This window comes from Microplitis demolitor, chromosome 5, assembly GCF_026212275.2.
Source record: "Microplitis demolitor isolate Queensland-Clemson2020A chromosome 5, iyMicDemo2.1a, whole genome shotgun sequence".
Taxonomy (NCBI): Eukaryota; Metazoa; Arthropoda; class Insecta; order Hymenoptera; family Braconidae; genus Microplitis; species Microplitis demolitor.
The window spans coordinates 2239554-2258591 of record NC_068549.1 but is presented as its reverse complement, the minus strand read 5'-3'; the positions used below and the strand labels follow the sequence as shown (position 1 = coordinate 2258591).

Below are 19038 nucleotides of genomic sequence, written 5' to 3'. Positions count from 1 at the left end.
AAAATTTAATAAAAACAGTTTTAAAATAATTTTATTGACTATACAAATAGGCCTCGAGTATTTCGATAACTTGAGTTGCATTTGCATAAATTTATCTGATACTTTATATTATATATATTTTTTATATATTAATAATAATAAATCGCTACTTGAAACTACATTATTAATTAATGAACGATGATAAATAATGATAAGAGTCAACAACCAAGTAACGAGACAACAATGACATAGATGAACAATTGAGTAGAACATGTATACGTATTCATATATATATACATATATATGATAACAAATACAACAGAATCTGTTATTGTATTTTATCTTTTATTTAATGAAAATCTTTGGTAGATATATTTATTAATATATATATTTATATTGTAAATCTTGCATTCATTCATCGAAAATTATTTGATAATTTAAGTGTAGTTGACAGGTGTCTATAAACGTTCGAAATTCTTTAGCACGTCGACAATTTTAGGCTTTTTATTTTGTTAATTTAAATATCTTTTGAAGATAAACAGTTACACTGTCAAGTCTTTTTATCTTAAGTTATTTTTTATGTTTTATTGACTAGGTCTATAGTCTGTCGAGTCTTTATTTATTTATTTAGATATATATATATTTATAATATGTATTTGTATTTGTATTTATATATTTATAACTGAGCGACTTGTTCAGAAGCGTTCGATGACTGTGAAATTTCCGTAACGCCGGTAACTCCCACTGAGGTTTGAACGACAGCACACAATGCACTACGTAATGGTACATGTTCGCTGCTCATCTCACAACCGGTATCTGTAAATAGATATCAGGGTGATAAGTATCAGTAAATTTATACTGTCAATTGTACTATCAATCTGGGGAAATTTATTTTACTTTTACTTTAGTTTTACATCAACGGTAAATTTTATTTTATTGACATGATTAGACTGTGTCCATTTCAATTGCCATTTTTTTTTCTTTTATTACTTAAAGTAAAAGACCTAGTACTCGATCACTCCATGAATTTGTATATCTATATTTACTAAATCCTACTAAATTCAAAATTTTGAGGCAAAAAAAAATTTTCGCGCCAAAAAATTTTATCTTTTCAGTATCTGTATAATTATTCAAATATAAGAGATTAAAAATTTTTAGTCTTGTCTATTAAAAATATTTTTTAAAATTCATACTTGAAAAATAATCGACTTAATTATTTTTAAAAATGGTTAAAAATTCAAAATCAAAATTTTCTAAATCAAATTAGGTAACAATGACTTAAAATATTCAATTTTTATTTACTAAAATTTGTAACGTGATAAATTTAAAATTATTAATGAATAGAAAAAATAATTAATAAAATAAAAATTTGAAAAAATGGGCATTTAAAAAATTTTGAAATTGACAAGTGCATTTTTTATAAATATTATTTTTTAAATTATTTACTCTATTTATTTAAAATTTTAAATTTGTCTGATGTTTAGAGTCTCTATTATAGAGACTAGAAATTAATTTATGACGAGAGAATTTATATCTCTAGTATTTTAAATTTGTTTACATATTTAATATTGAGATAATATCAATTAGTACTTATACTTATTGCTTGCTTGCACATAAATTAAAAGATGTCTTCAACAAAAAAAAAAAAATGGCCGCTTAATTAGTTCCGATTTCGTAATGATTTAAAAAAAGATGCATTTGAAATCTCGCGCCGAACACTTATCGTAAATTTAAAAACTAAACTGTCGCAGTTCAAAAATTCTCTAAATGTATTTTCTAAAAGTATCATAAATATTTTCAAATTAAATTAAATAATTTTCAGCTAAAATATTTTTTATGTTTGTAAGTGTAAATTTAGTGAGTTTTAAAAAGTTATCTCGGGACACTAAATTATTTTAGATTTTTTAAAAGTTCGAAGTTGATATTGTGTCTAAAGTTTTATCTGAAGTTAAATAATAAAAAAAATAAAGTGAGTTATCTTCATTAGCTTTAAGAAAAGTGTATGAGAGTGATATTACCCGGGAGCGACATTTAAAATTTATAAAATCGATGCTCGCGCTTACTTTCGATAGACTTTTATAGGGAACTAAAATAACCAGAGCGAAGCTTTTAAAATTAATAATTACTTTCTTGACAACGTACGTCGTTAGATTTAAATGTCTTTTAGCCTTCAAAACGTAATTTTTTTATTTTTTTTAAATTTCAAATAATAATAGTGCGCAGTAATGAAATTTGATAGTCGGGCAACGTTTGAGTAAATAAAAATTTTTAATTTGAAATTTATAACCTAAAATTAAATAATGGAAAGTACTTGACATAAAAATTAATATACTCCGGATAAATGTCATTAAAAAATATAAAATTATTTTAAATTAACACAGAATTTTATTACGGTGATTTAAATAAGTCGAGGGCGTCTTAAAATTAATTTATGCTGCTACTAAAATCCATCAACTTCTCATGACACCGTAAATAAATTATTCAAATAATTAAACTCAGTTACGTTAAGTCTTGAAAATAATTTAAATATCAAACGTCATAATAATAATAATAAGTGTTTAAAATAAATATGCGCTATATTTTTTAATAAATATATATAAATTATTACAAATAATTTTTTAAAAAGTTTGCATTTAAAATATATGATGACTTGAAAATTCAAATTTGGCGCTCGGTAAGTTTTGAACGTTCAATTTTATGATATTTGTTTCTGGATACTTTTATAGCAAAGTATTAAATTTTATGTAAAATTATGTGAAACAGATAATTTATTTATAAGAAAAAGTAGGCATCAAAAATTTTAGCTTCATAAAGTAACGCGGCGGTTAAATTTAAAAACTGAAAATATTTGAAAAATTCAGTAATAATTACACTTTCAAATGATAATTTTATTAAATGGAATCCTGAATAGCAAATTTTTACAGCTTAATTAAGAAAAATGATTTGCTACATATTAAGTATATCTATTATATATTAGTTGATTCAAATTATTTTGAATTTCAAATTTTTTTGAATTATCCCAAATCATTTTTCTTAATCGCGGCAGTTTCAAATTTACTTTTTACGCGATAATTTAATAAACCAGCAATTATTATTTGAATCTGTAATTTTTCTTGTTTTTTTTTTTCAAAAAATTACTTGATTTAAATTCGAATATTAGTGCAGTAGCAATGACATATTTTTTTGAATTGAGTAAATTATAATTCCTCATATACATTTATATGAACTATATAAATATGAATTTGATCCTACAAATATATTTTCTCATTTTAAATAATTTTTAATTTCCTTGAAGCGCGGCAGGAAATTTTAACAGCAATCCCTAAATCACAATAAGCGACCCTAAATTTTTTAATTAAAACCTAATCCTTAAGGTGATTTTTTTTAATTTTTAAAAGAAAAAGTAGTAATTTTTCCAGACACTGATATATTTGCATATATTTATCTACTATTGATAGTAAATAGATTTTAATAATGGACTACAATACCGCAGCTAAATGTATGCATAATAATATATGTTTATACAAGCTCATATTTGCCGTTACATGCATGGCAATATATGAAAGATATCATCAAACCCCAGTTTTTTTTTTTCCCGGGCGATTGTAAATAAATTATTATCATTACGAAAATAATAAGCTTCATTAGTCCATAAAATATAAATGTCATTTAGATAAAAGCGATGTATATTTTATTAAATGGACGAAATTTATTGGAGTACTAAATAGAGTCAAATTTGCATTCGCCAGAGTAATGACACTTGTAATTGTGTTATTCAAATTGTAAATTTAAATTGCATTGATATAAAAATTAAAAAAAAAATATGATAATATATGTTACATAAAATCTAGACTTAGATAAAAATATTAAAAACCCAGAGCTTAATAAAAAAATAAAATATGAAATACACACGCGATAGCTTCATGTTAAATAACAAGTAAATGCATGCAACACATATCACGTCATTAAAATTACCCGTCAGTTAAACGTCATAATTTTGAATTAAATGGATCAACAGATAAAATAATTATATTATAAATAAAAATAAAATTAATTTACGTGTTATATGAAATCGTCGAGTTTTGGTCTAGGTCTGGATCTGGGTCTGGGCTTGGATTAATGCGAAGAAAGAAAAAAATTAAATTTAAAATGAATATGAAATATTTATGAATAAAAAAAAGAAATACTTACATTTAGCAACGGATGAAGTACCAGCACTGCTTCCTTGTTTTTTAAATGTACTACTACCCATTGTTACTTTACCCCGTATATTTTTATCTGGTTGGAAGACTATGATATATACTTTAGGCGAATACAAACACACTAATGTCACTGATGCGCTTAAACTTATGGCAACACAGAGTGTCGTTATTTGTATTTCATGTGCATTACCGGTGCCAAAGTAAATCGGCACGAACGCTAACCATATTATACATGTTGTGTACATTGTGAAACCGATAAACTTACTCTCGTTAAAGTTTTCAGGTATTTTTCGCGTTTTCACTGCATAAACTGTTGCTATTACTATTAAAAGCGCGTTATATAGCTGAGAAAATAAAAAACTCATGTCTTGTATATTGCACTTAAGAATAACTTGACGGCGATCTGGGTAGAAGTGACGAGTACCCGCGGGCTCGACTATCATCCACACGAGGGTTAGCATCACTTGCAGTCCTATAAGGAAGGTCGCAATGCACACCTGCGACCGCGGGCTGATGTACTTGGGACGAACCGCAGATCTTGATGCCGAGTCGAAGATCCTCGCGATTCTAAACAAAATTTAGAACAAAATCATTAGCATTTTCTCGTTCTCCATCTGATTTCCTCTAGTTTGAGTACCCACATCCATATATTTGGGTTACAAAAAAAAATTTTCATTATTATGATAATCAAATAATTTTTTTTTTTGCGAAATTTTGATAGAGAGACAGTCTACGGTCTAGATTAGGCGACTGCGAGTAAAATGAGTACCCACATCAATATTTTTGAAAAAAGTCTAAATTGACAACAATTTGGTAATTTGTAGTGACAATTAAATTCGTTAATAAATAAGTTGAAGAAATATATCGATGTGGGTACTCATTTTACGCGGAAATTTGTCAACTACTCAGTGACCGTGTTTATTTTTCGGTAAAAATTATCTTAAAATTTTTAGGTGTCAAATTTAGTTTTGGTTACCTATTAGTTTTGGTCAACAGCGCTCCATAGACGGCGCTGAAACTAACGCCTACACCGAACCTCTGGAGTACACATGTAGCAAAAGTTGGCTGGGCAAGCAGAACAAAAGTATTTAAATAACAAACAAGTACACCCGCAAGTAATATAATTGTCAATTCACGACCCGAGGCTCTGACAACCGGAGTACTGCGGTGATGAAACATCAGTCCAGCGACTGCGAGTGTGACAATGATACCCAGACACGATATCACTGCCGGTGCGATCGCGAAGGCACTGTCCCATCTTATGTATTTTACCGGGAGCGCATAGCAGCCACGTTTGTCTGGATGCGGCCAGTATCCAGGACTGCACTCTTTACAAGTGGTGTCATCATAAACGTATTCGTATTCCTCACAGCGATCGCACACCCAGCAACAGGTATCTCCCTGTTGCTTGCGAATCATTCCCGATTCGCAGGGTAACGAACACACCGACGTTGGAATACTGTCAGCTCCTTTTGCCCACACAAATTCGTCAATATTTATACTCAATCCGTTGTACCACTTTCCCACGACCTTAAACATTTTACAAAATCACAACACAGTTAGCATCATTTAGATACTTTAAATATTATCAATAAATAACTTACTTGATAGTTGTACCCATTACTAATATTAGGATCATTTTTACGAAAATTAAGGATTTCATATCTCGCGAGACCGTCGCCGTGTTCATCAAATTTCACTTCACTGCCAGCAGAATCTGTAACAAAATATTATCTGATTATTATTATTGTTATTTAAATTAGCAAATCCATATTCACAAGCTTACATAACAGCTTACTGTGCGTATATTAAATTTGCTATATATATGTATATATATATATATATATATATATATATATATACATATTTTAATTTGTCAACGTCCTTATTATTTATAATATAACTCCTAGAGGTCTCTCACCAGTATAAGGTCATATATTCTCGAGTTACGGAATCAATGCACGTGTTTCTGTTTTCCTCTCACTTTACATCACTTAGTTTACAATTTTTTTTTTTTTTTTTTTTTTTTTAATATTTAACTACAAACTCTAACACCAGCTTTATTATGCAGAGTTTAATTCTGTTGCCGAGAGAAATCATAGATATATATGACCAGTGTAAATGTATAACTAAAAGCTTGGAATTTATTTTGAGACACTTGACCTTCAATCGTTGCTGCTGGATCAAATGATAAAATTAGATGCTTTGTTACGGGATATATTTTATTATATGAACAATATCATATTTTATTTGTTGAATTTATAAGACGACAACTCTTATATTTTTTTTTTTTGAATAAAAGAACTATGGCTTTATTGATTTAAGTTGTTGACATCAAATTGTTAGGTGGGTAACGTTTCGTTAAATATTTTTAACATCTTCAGACTCAATTTTTTAATTGACATCCTTTTTATGATAAGTTTATTAATTTTTAGCAATTAAGTTTACATCTTTTATTCATTTAAAAATTGGGTTTGATGTTAAAAATATTTATTGAAACTTTACCTTCAATGTAATAAATTGATGTCAATAGAGTAGATCAGTGAAATCGTAGTCGCTTTGTTTAAAAATTATTATTATTACACGGTAAAAAATCGGGAGTGATTGCGGATTTTATTTAAATTCGAATTCACTCCGTTTCGGAGTAAAAAAAAAATCACTCGGTATACGGAGTTAGTAGGGAGTTTGTTTTTTTAGCGGAGTAATTCGGAGTGGTCTGGATTTTATTTCAATCTGCATTAACTACGATTCGGAGTTTTTTTAGTATTAAAAAAAACTCCCCAGAGTAAATTTCACTCCAAGGGGATTAAATAAATTTGTTTCGCATTCACTCTGAATTTAATTCGCGTTCACTCGTCAAATTTTTGTAAAGTATACTATTATTAGTAATAATAGTAGTAATAGTTGCAGTAGTAGTAATAGTTGCAGTAGTAGTAATAGTAGAACGGCTGCCCAAATTTAAACCACAGTAAGGGACAAATTTTTCAAAATCGGGTTTTTATTATTTTTGGATTCAGTGTTTTGTGAACATGATTCAATTTATGTTTCAAAAATTTTATTATTATCAGTTATTGTGTTTTAAAATGGAGAGTATCCAAGTAGTAGTAGTAGCAGCAGCAGTAGTAGTATGATTATTATTATTATTATTATTAAAATTTCTTACAAGATCTAAAAGCATTAAATATTAATTTAAGGATAAATCCTCTTCTGTAAAAGGTTTCAGAGTACAAAGAAGATTACTAATTATCTTAAATATTTAAATCACTATTTTACCTTTATCTCAAAATAAAAATATGCTGAATTCTAATAACCCTTTAAATTATTATTATTTTTTATTAATAATAATGATGAAAAAAAAAATAATAAAATAAATTAGCATAACAATAATAATAATACACAGCTGTATAAAAATATGTATATGTATATATTTATAAAAATGATCATTAGTATTCAAGTCACGAGCTAAAATGTATCTTGGGATATTTCAAAAGGGATTTTCCTTGACAACCTTGTCCCTAGTTTATTTTCCGATTATGTATCTTGCCACCCTGATCCTGCACAGCGACACTCGTATAATATATTATATATATAAAATAAATAATTCTCACGGCAAATGTATATGGGTATCATACGTGATGATATATTTTTATATTTTTCTTCAAGATTTTTATATGCGAGACATCCTCCATTAGATATTTATATTTATATGGACGATAGTTATGGGCCGCAATTTAGCCCGGAATAATAAACGGCAGCGAGCGATTTTCCATAGCCTGGGATCGATAGTCTTTGGATATTGACGTGTAACTAGATAGACCTGCTGCGTGGTACTCTAGTCATCTTCTCAAGGGCTGAGACATACCGAGAAGCATATCGCTAAAGTGAGCCAACTAGTTTATATTCACCTCTTTACTCACGTTTTCACACTTGAATCGTCCTCTTCAACCTTTCTACGTATTATCTCCTATTCACTTTTACTATTATTATTATTTTTAAAAATAAATTTATCGGGAGTACATATAAATTTTATTTCATTTCAAAGTCACTCCTTCTGAGTTCCGGATTCAAAAAAAAAAAAAATTACTCCCCATACAAATTAAATACTGAGTTTTTTTAACGGAATCATGTAAATTTTATTTTAATCCGCATTTACTTCAATCCGGAATTCAAATTTTTTTAAATTTCCTTTTTGGAGTAAATTTTACTCCGGGTGGATTACAAAAAAAAAATCATCTGTTCCACATTCTTTAGATTTAATCCATATTTACTCCGATCCAGAATTTTAATTTTGAAAAATTCTCCTTTGGAGTAAATTTTACTTTGAGTAGATTTAAAAAAAAATTCATCCTCTTCGTACTCTCCGAATTTACTCCATAAATTTTTTACAGTAAAATTACCCTAAAAAAAATTTTAACGATTTTTAAAAATAATTATCTCGAAAAATTATAAAATATAAAAAATTTACAAGACTCGAGTCCAAGTAATAAAAATTTCTGTTCTCAAAATTATTTAAAAACAATAAAATCCTGGCTGACAAAAAATCCAGTGTCCGTATCGATTGTTAAATAAATTTATTTATAAATTACTTTTATTTAACTTGATCTTAAAACATAATAATAATAATTATTCTTCACAAACCACCAAAATCTCCAGATAAATTTATAAATTTATTAAAATCAATATTTTCCCGTCCGCCCTACGCCATAAATATATCTGCTGTAAAGAATAATAAATGTCCCGAAAAAAATGAGCAATGACAGTAATAGAATAACAAAGAAATAAATAATTTATCTCACATATATATAAATATATAAAAAAAAAAAAATTAAATAAATGAGCTCATTATTTCCAGCATCTTATCGATCCCAATAATTATTATCACTCCGATTGTTATTATAACGTCGGCACGTCATGATAGAATCATTAAAAACATAATAAACAACATCTCTCACCTGTGAACGACACGTTGAGTAGATAGTTCTTATAGAAGATCCCCTTGTCGTAATCGATCATCGCTTGACAAAGCCCCTTACCCTTACAGAGATCTTTTTGTAAATTGTTAAGTGCCAGTGCAAAAGCGTACACTGCGTCAACTACAAATTGTACTTTAGACTCTTGCTCGTATCCCTTTGACGGCGACAGTCGTAATTTCGACGAACAAATATTTATATTTTTACTATTATAATTATTACTACTATTATTATTATTATTATATTTTTTAATTATCACAGGTTGATTTTTTGGTAGTGTGCAGTCAAAAACATCTTCCCAGTATTCGCCGAACCACGGATTACGTTTATTTATTTGAGGTGTCAGAGATTGCATGTAGTCGTCAAAACTGGGTATGGTTTTGGACTGGAGCTCAACGGTAATGGCACCCTCTGCTTCGTCTTCAATACCCTCGACTAATTTGTTTTGCCGTCCCCAGCCGTCGCTCGCAATCCATTGGAACGGCTGAGTTATGTTTGATCGACGTGCTGCCTCTAATATTCTCCGTGCATCTTCGGCGCGTGTGAAGAGCACAACAGCACGGGCATTTGATTTCTTAGATAGACGTTGAATAATACTGTCAAAATCTTTATCATCTGCGGCACTTGGAACTTTTTCGGCTGCTGCTATACATACATTACGTTCCGTTGCCTGACGGGTAAATACCTGTGAATAATTTGTAATAATTAATATTTCGTGTAGGGAATGGAGTAAAGGGAGAGAGTAAGGGAGTATGGAAATTGGATCTGAGGACAAGGAACTGGGTTAGAAAGGAATAGGGCATGAGTTTAAGGAGTTTCTGTAATACAAAAGCTCAAGTGGAATTTGATTAAATTAACTATTCATACGTTTTCACGCTTCAGTTGTTAACCTAAACCCTGGATTTTGTCCTATGATTTTTACCCGTTTTATTTTACCGCTAGTCGAGTGTTTGAACGAGTGAATTTTAATTACTTTTTTTTATCGACGTGTCACGGTTTTGGAAAACACAAAATAGACATGCGAAAAAAAGGGTCAATTTTTTCACGTCATTAATTTAGGAAATTGACAGCCATTTTTTTCAAAAATTTCATTTTATCTTATAAAGTAGAGATGGAAATAGACTTAATTTTTTTAGCATCGGCTTTAGAATACTCAAGAGAGCTTTATCAAAAATCCTTGTTAGTTAATTATTCAAAACTTATTAAGAAGATTAACACTCATCGCTGTCTATTAAGCAACGGAGTCTGGTTATTAAAATATTTAAATCGGCTCATTGATAAAATTTAAATATTTAGTTTCTATAAGCCATTGACCAAATTTTTAATTAATAGATTAATCAACTTTTATCATAATCATAATTGGAGTAAAATTTACTCCAAAAAGTTTAATGTGGATTTAAATAAAATCCAGATCACTCCGTACTACTGAAATTAGCCGACGTCTGATAACTTTTAGATTTTTTTCAAAACAATTTATAAAAAAAAATATTTTAAAAAATTGCACTTATAGTTTTTATAATTTTCCACGTGTGCATTTTTTTAGTTTTTTTTTTTTGTCATCTATTGAAAAAAAATAAAAAAATTCTTACTTGTCTGTGAACTTCAGGACACGTAAAAAGTAAACTCCTTATAAAAAGTAAATTTGGATTCAAATAAAATCCGTAATCACTCCTAATCAACTGCCGATTTTTTTACAGTGCGATAATAGTAGTAGTAGTAGAAATAATAATATACCTCGATACCAGATTCTCCATAAGATCCCTCAGAATGAACAGTAGACACGTAAGACCAGTTAGCGCTTTTGACAACATCAACAAGCGCAATCGACTGGAATGTATCAGGCGGCACAGTACGTGCGAAATAGTCAAATCTCGTCTTATCGCTGAGAGCTTTTGCCGTCGAGGCCGGTGATATTTGAGGAATATGAAAGAGCCTCAGCAAATTGGCGACCTTAAAAAAAAAAAAAAGTTTTATAATTTTCATTACCACTGGGTCCACTATTCGAAAAACAAATCCCACTTTCCCTTTATTTTGTACACATGTACACACATGTATATTCTTGGCAGCCTGCCAACATAAATAGATTAGAGAAAGTAATTTTTTTAACACACCGTGTTCTTTAAGCACCGTATCGCGGGCTAGATAACTTGGAATCCCGCCAGAAATATAATTTTCAGTCAGAGGCTATTTAATTCCTATCGGCTGTATTACTTGTTCTCTATCACACGTGCGGTACTCAGACATTATTGCCATTGTTATTATTTTTAAAATCATTAAACTTTGTTAATTTACCTCCCGTGAGTTATTTTTACTCATTCTTCATGACACTGGGATTTTACGGTACATTTATTGTCTTACCAACATAATACGCGGGCACGTTTTAAATCTCACAAATTATTTACGAGCTTGAAAATTCTCTGGGTGGTTTATATCTTTCCTTTATTTTCTCTGGTAATTTATAATTGCTGTTTGAAAAGTTCATTTTGTAGAGAGATTTAACCCACGTTTGACTATTGCGATACGTGACTACTCACTAATACTAGTACTGTCAAGGCTATTACTTGTTAGTCAGTAATTTTAGTCTAGATAAACATTCAGTCAGACAAAGTTTAGGTAAATATTTGGTCAGGCAATTTCGGCTTTAAATAATTTACTCATTGATAATTACAATTTATTGGTTTGTTATAACAGTGAATTTTGCTATTTTAATATTGCGTAAAGACAATTTACAAGTAGAAAATAAAGGGATTTTTTTTTTTTATTTAAGGAAATTTAAGTTGGCTTATTATTTTTGAAATTTAGTTCGGGCAGTCAAAAATGTCAGAATTTATTTTAAAAATTTTTTTTTAATTTATGTATAAATTTACGCGCGAATTATTTTTTAAAATTTTTAAAAATCATTTTTTAAGCCTCCCTATTTTTCCCGAAAATAAAGTAAATTTTTTTAATGAATACTTGAAATTTGTCTTCTTTTCATTAAATAGCAGCCTCATTTCACTCGGGATTCCTTTATTGTAATATTTATTATCAACTAAAGTCCTATTTTAAAATTGCTGCGTAAGTACAAATATTTACAATGAAAACTGAATTCCATTTTAAAGTTTTGAGACAAAGAAAAAAAACTATGACAGTAATGAAGATAAAAAATGGATTTAAAAATTTAAAACCAAAAATTAGTAAAAGCGGGAAACTGTTTTAAATTTTAAAAATAAAAAAATAAATTTTCGTGTACGTTTAATGTTAACTGCACGTCTTTTGGAATCCAAGCAATAGCGGGAGTTTTGAAAAAATTCAAATTATTTAAATGAATTAATTAAAATTCTTAAAATATTTATTTCTGATTTGTTTTATTATATTTTTTTTCTACGCGGGAACAGTGCGAAATACCAGACAATTTATTACCAAAACATTTTTTTAATTTTATGAAAAGTTTGGCACGTGCATAAAAAATTTATGTGAATTTAAAAACGGGCTGTAAAGTATTTAGTGTTTTAAAAATTATTTTTACCGCTCAATATTTACGACTTAGAAAAAAAAATATATTATTTATTTATTGCTTATAAATATTTTCATAAAACACAAATATATATGACCTGGATAAATATATAATTTTATTATAAATTCAAACGTTTGTAAAATTTACATTTATTTCAAATTAAAACTCCTCTAAATATTTTACTTTATTTATTAACTAAATAAATCGGAGAACTGTAGTCCAGTAAATTCAAAATTGTTATTATTATCAACCAAACAATTATAAAGTCACGTCTCACTTAATTTGCACAATAAAATATTTTCAAATAACAAAAAAAAAAAAAAAAAAAAAAAAAAAATGAAAATATTTAATATCAACATCAGAAAAAAAAATATACAGACATATATATATTCTATTGATTAAAATGCTTATATAAAAATAAATATATACCTGAAGTGAAACAGAACTGTATGATCCACCGATGACCCCAAAAATCCGTCCAGCAGCAGCAGCTTTTTTCATCCGCGGCGGAGTTCCGTCCGCGCATTCCAGTACGCTGATGTCCAAGTTCGACAACGAGGCTCTGACAAAGTGCAGGCTTTGATTCAGCGCATAGGTATCGCGACTGCAAGTGTCAAGAATGTGGACACCCAATGAAATACCCGGCAATATTTTATCGTCTTTGTTTATCTGATCGACAGCAAACAGCATCGCCTCGAGTCTCTGTACCCCGCGGTTATAAATTTTCGGTCCGCACGTAAAGTCGCCCTTTTCGTGTACCGGAAACAGCCCGCCGAGGACGATATCACCAGGTATCAATATCGCCTCGCGTTCAGTCGGTTGTCGGGACCAACCGACTTGGCCGCTCTCCAGCAGAACCATCAGATGTAAAATAACAATTAATAGCCACTTTGTCATTTTAAATTTATATGTATATATATATATATATATATATATATTTATATGTTTAGTCACAAAATATTATGAGGTCTGACTAGCACAGCTACCTAATAATCATAATAATAACCATGAACTATCTTAATAACTGTAAGCCATAACCCGTAGCCATTAAGCCCATAAATAAATTATAGTAAAAATAAATTTAACGAGCAGACTGATAGCTCGATGTTTTACGTTTCCTCGTAGCTTGACCCATGTCCGAAGGTTATTAGGTCTCTTGAACGTGTGCAATCAATTTCACCCGTCTCATCCTCTCAGTATCGCCAGCCCTTTCCTCTCTTCTCTCGTCTCTCCTCTCTTTCCTTCCCCTGTCTCTCCCTGGATCTCACCCTTTCGCCCTCAGTTCAGTAGCTCGTCCTGCGGCGGAACAAAAACCAATCCAATGTAACGCCCGTATTTCCCCAGAGGGCAAGACAAGGATGACTAAGCACAATGTTTTTAGATTTTTTATTTATCGGTTGTTAAATACCAACAAACATTTCTTCTCCTTTATCAATAAATTTTATACATATATATGTACTTATATAGATGATAAGCCGTAAATATTTTCATCAGATAAAAATAATTTCAGTATTGTATCTAATCGATTTGTAAAAAAATCGTTCATCTGGCAATTACCTCAAATACTTAAACCGTTTATCTTTTCCTTTGTTAATGTTTCCGTTTGACTGGAACATTCCTCATGTCGAGATAAACGAGAAAGCTACATCAGTGAATTATTATTTCTCTTTATGTTTTTTCCTATTGTTGTTATCATTATCATTATTATTATTATTTATTATATTCATTTCCTTGAATTTTTTATCAGAGTCCTCGGTCGGTCTTATTATTCATCCACTTGTTTTCCGACGTCCACTTGGATAATCTCGACAAATAATACAGCATGTGCTTTCGTTGTTCTCTTATAGACCTCGTATTGTATGCTCTTACATTCGTACTCGTATTTGTATTTGTATTTGTATTTGTATTTGTATTTGTATCTGTATTTGTATTTGTCATAGACGTTGTGATATATATTGCGGTGGCAGTACCAAGAGCACGAGGCAACTGCGTTATCGATTCAAAGTCTCACTGGGACTGAGAACGATCAGAGCAGACGACAAGTGCTCCACATTACTGCTCCAGCTGGATGTTTTAATAAAAAAAATGGATAAAAAAAAAACAATTTAGATTTTTCGACGGCTGAAATAAGTAATGGGTCAGGTCTTTTTTCACAAACCACTCAGTTGCTCGGCTAAGCTGCGGTTCCTGCTGGGCCACGAATTTTAAAAAGTGACACACCTCAGGACAACCATTAGCCTGGGAAAACCGAGGGCTGCTCCTTAGATGGATTTCCTTCTCGAATTTCCTCCGTCTCTTCCGATGGCCTCTTTACTCTCCTTCCTTCCTACTCTATTTGCTTTTTTTTTTTACTTTTATTTCCTCTTAACCCTTTCAATCGATTTAAAAATAAACCTGTATCGTGTGTACCTCTTATCTAGATATTTTTATATATGTCTATACACATATATGTAATAATAATAATTTCTTTTTTTATTATTTATCTTCTACGCTAGAGTGTAATCAAATACCAGACTCATTTACAGATGTCCAATTATTATTGACAGACCATGATTACTTCCTTATTAAACGGAAGTGAATAATTCAGTTCCACTCTATCGATTTACCAAAAACATTTTCTTACTTTTTTATGCTAAATTATTTTTTATTATTATTCAATATCACGATTCTTCCGTGCGATTGTGTCGTTCTCGTGTATTACACATTATTATTTATTATTATTATTATTATTAGTAGTAGTAGCAGTAGTAGTATTAGTTTTTTTTCTAGTTGGCATTGAATTTACATTTAAATATTTTTTTATGTATATATATATACGTAATGGTGTACAGTAATTGATCGTGTTCTATCAAGAGACACGCGACATAAATTCATCAATCAAGGAAACCTGAAAAGTAATAAAAATAAAAGTAAATAAAAATAAAAAAATAAAACCAAGGTAACAAATTTTAATGCACGGTCTTTAGAAAGTTAATAATTATAAATTATTTAAAACATGAAAATCCTTTTACGTGGATTTGTATTAAAATACAATATATATGTACGGTAAAATATTTCGGAATGAACGCAGATTCGATCCGGCGGATGACTTTTTATTTAATCCCCTGCGGAGTGAAATTAACTCCAGAAAACTCCGAATAAGTAGATGTGGATTAAAATTTTTTTAACTCCAGAACTCTGAGAGATGGAGCGAATTTGAATTGAAATAAAATCAAAATTTTTTACTGTGTAATAAAAAACTTTGGTAATAAAAAATATGATACTGAAGTTTGCTGATACCCAATAATTTTTGGATTTTTTTTAGACAATAAATTATGAAAAAAAAAATATTTCAAAAAATTGCACTTGTAGTTTTTAAAATTTTCTACATGTGCATATTTTTATTTTTTATTTTTTTATAAAATTGTTGAAAAATTCGAAAATTGTGGTCTGCTAATTTCAAGATCATGAAGTTAACCGAGCTGATAATTTTGGGATCTTTTTAAAAATGATAAATTAAAAAAAAAAATATTTTAAAAAATTGCACCTGTAGTTTTTTAAATTTTCTACAAGTGCAATTTTTATTTTTTTTCATTTTTTAATTAAATTGTTGAAAAAATAAATTCGAAAATTTTTAATTGTCTGCAAACTTGAGAATCACAAAAAATATATAAAATTTAAGGATAAAAATAAAATAATAATGATAATAGTGATAAATTAACAAACCGTGTCTGTTTCTCGAGGCACACTCAGCCAAATGAGTTCTAATTCACACCTCCCCGGTTTGCCACCTCCCCGGCCGACAACTTGGTTGTTGTTCATTTGCTCGCAATGATTAAAGTCTGAGGCCAACTAAGGACAGTTTTCCAATCCCGTTTCCTTTTTTTATTCAGCTTTTCCTTTTCAATATACTTTTTGCTCTGTTGCTGCTCGCTGTCCAACTTTTCAAACCCGATGATAAAAAATATCGATCTGGTTCTTTGATCGTCAGCTGCCACGCGACGACTACAAAAGAAAATATTTCGTTCCTTTATAATATGCTCATTCGCTTTTTTTCCTATTCGCAGTCGCCTCTATTACGTTTTTTTCTTTTTTATATTTATATTTCAACTTTTATTCCCAAGAATCTTCACTTCATAAAATCGCTCGAGGTGCCTTCACAAATGCTGACGACTTGTCGTCATTTTTTCTTTAACTCCTCATTCTCCAGCTTTGCTTTTTTTCATTTTACCTTTCTCTATTATCACTATCTCCTAAAGTCAATCTCTTAAGAAAGAGGAAAAAAAAAAAAACATAAAAAAAATAAAGTTACGTCGGGTAAAACTCGTAAATTAGGTTTGACAAAGTACGTGATAACTTTGATCTACGTTAAAAACATTTCATTCAACTTTATCCATTTTCATTCTCTAATATATTTTATATTAATTTAACAATTTTACTCTAAATTACAACCCCTTGTAATTTCAAAATTAAAAATTTTTCGTTAAAATTTCAAATTTAAAAAAAAAAAAATTACTCACATGTGTAAATACCTTTGAGTTGAAGGGTATTTTTTTTTTTTAATTCATAAATATTTAAAAAAAATTTCCCAAGCTCAACTAAACCCACTCGCGAATCTCGGTCACTGCGATTATTCTCTTGGTTTACGATTTACCTCGAGTATCTTCTCTCGAAACTAACTCACTCTCTCTTTCTTTATCTATTTCTCTCGCTTATTCCTCTTCTGAATGCCTCTCGAATTCAGCAATCCATGACATCCGCTAATAATCGATTACACGCTATGACATTTCACTTATGCACTTTTAAAATTATTTTTCTCTTAAAAAAAAATATTAAAATTACCCTCGCTAACTTATACATTTTGTCAACTGGCTAACTAGTTAATTAATTAATTAATTTATTTATTTATTTATTCATTGATTAGTTAATTAACTAAATGAATGAATGAATGAATGAAGCAGTGAATGGATTGACTGAATTGAAAGGAATAAAATTTTTGAATATAAAATATCGTGAGCCCACGGATAAAATTTAGTATTGGAGCAGATGAGTGATATTGGACGCTGGTGGAAGCACTGGAACAGTAAAAGAGAGCACCTGCCGTGGAGAGCGGAGCGACGACTGGCCGGCCGGCCGAAAACCGTCGAAGACTCGGGACGGAGCTGGTTCCACTTCTTCCTACATCTCGGCGCCAGCCACCCACACCCAGATACCAGTAACCAATCTCCTCTCGTGGTCCTCTCTTGGCCCCTTTTCCACACCTATACTTCCATCCCCTACGAGAGTTAAACGTCATTTAATAACCGACTAAATTCACCCTCAATCCTCTTTATTTTGTTCTAAACATCGTTACCAATGTCGGCTGTCATTTATCATCACTGGGTTGCCAGGGTATTTGTTTATTTGTCTATTTACTCATCATGGATTTTATTAATTATTAATGATAATTTAATGGAGTTGCCTGATAATTGATTTATTTTAGTGGATTATTTTGTTGTAATGAAACACACCCTTATTTGTTTGAATGCGCATGGCTGGGGTTGATTTTACGCCAGACAACTACTGCCATCTAGTTTTATTTTGGGAGAGATCTGTCTTACCTTGTGTGTGTAATACATTTTTTTAATTTTTTTGTGTAAATTTTTTTTTTATTCAAGGGAGAGACAAGAATTTTTTATTTTTGTTTAAAAAATTTTTATTTGAAAATTGAATTTCATATATTTATGTTACTGAAGTTGCGATCGGTCAATTGAACGCCAATATATATAGATATATATAATAAGAAAAATAGTAAAAAAAGAATCAAAGTTTTGAGTGACCTTTGTACCCATGGAAAAATATAATAATTGTGTAGGGAAGCCCTAGATTCTCATATCCCATCAATTCCACGGCCTTCGAGTGTCGGAAGTACTGGAATTTCCAGCTTGAAAATTTTGAAACGGCGGAAAAAATTCTAACTACACTTTACCCCTCTGGAAAAAATTCTACCATGTCTGGAGTCACCTGAATTTTATGGTGTCACAGTTTCATCCACCTCCGAGTGTCGAAGGACTGGAATTTCCAGCTGGAAGAGTTCGAAACGAATTTTTTCCAGAGGGGTAAAGTGTAGCCAGAATTTTTTTCGCCGTTTCAAAATTTTTAAGCTGGAAATTCCAGTACTTCCGACACTCGAAGGCCATGGAATTGATGGGATATGAAAATCTAGGGCTTCTCTACACAATTATTATGTTTTTCCATGGGGGTTAAGGTCACTCAAAACTTTGATTCTTTTTTTACTATTTTTCTTATAATGTATATCTATATATATTGGCGTTCAATTGACCGTTCGCAATTTCAGTTACATATATATTTTGTATTCAAATTTATATGAATCAGTACAATTTTTGTAATTTTGAGACCATTTTCATTTTTT

At 30.0% G+C, this 19038-nt stretch overlaps 1 protein-coding gene across 1 annotated transcript; it reads right to left on the bottom strand.

Moving 5' to 3' along the window:
• Positions 1-355: 355 nt before the first annotated feature.
• On the bottom strand, positions 356-16597 carry LOC103569361 (metabotropic glutamate receptor). Its single transcript, XM_008546638.3, has 8 exons — positions 16353-16597; positions 13077-15534; positions 10886-11101; positions 9134-9836; positions 5786-5898; positions 5158-5711; positions 4171-4748; positions 356-795 (listed from the first exon to the last, which is right to left on the bottom strand). The coding sequence occupies exons 2-8, from the start codon at positions 13542-13544 to the stop codon at positions 656-658; spliced, it is 2772 nt and encodes a 923-aa protein (XP_008544860.1). The 5' UTR covers positions 13545-15534; positions 16353-16597; the 3' UTR covers positions 356-655.
• Between the last annotated feature and the right edge of the window lie 2441 nt (positions 16598-19038).

Bases quoted from the DNA above. Each gene is read 5' to 3' on its own strand.
- LOC103569361 (XM_008546638.3), bottom strand. From the start codon at position 13,544: ATGACAAAGTGGCTATTAATTGTTATTTTACATCTGATGGTTCTGCTG. The intron at 5,712-5,785 runs GTAAGTTATTTA...AAAATGTTTAAG, and splicing joins GTAATGGGTACAACTATCAA to GTCGTGGGAAAGTGGTACAA. The intron at 796-4,170 runs GTAAGTATTTCT...ATCTATTTACAG, and splicing joins TACTTCATCCGTTGCTAAAT to ATACCGGTTGTGAGATGAGC.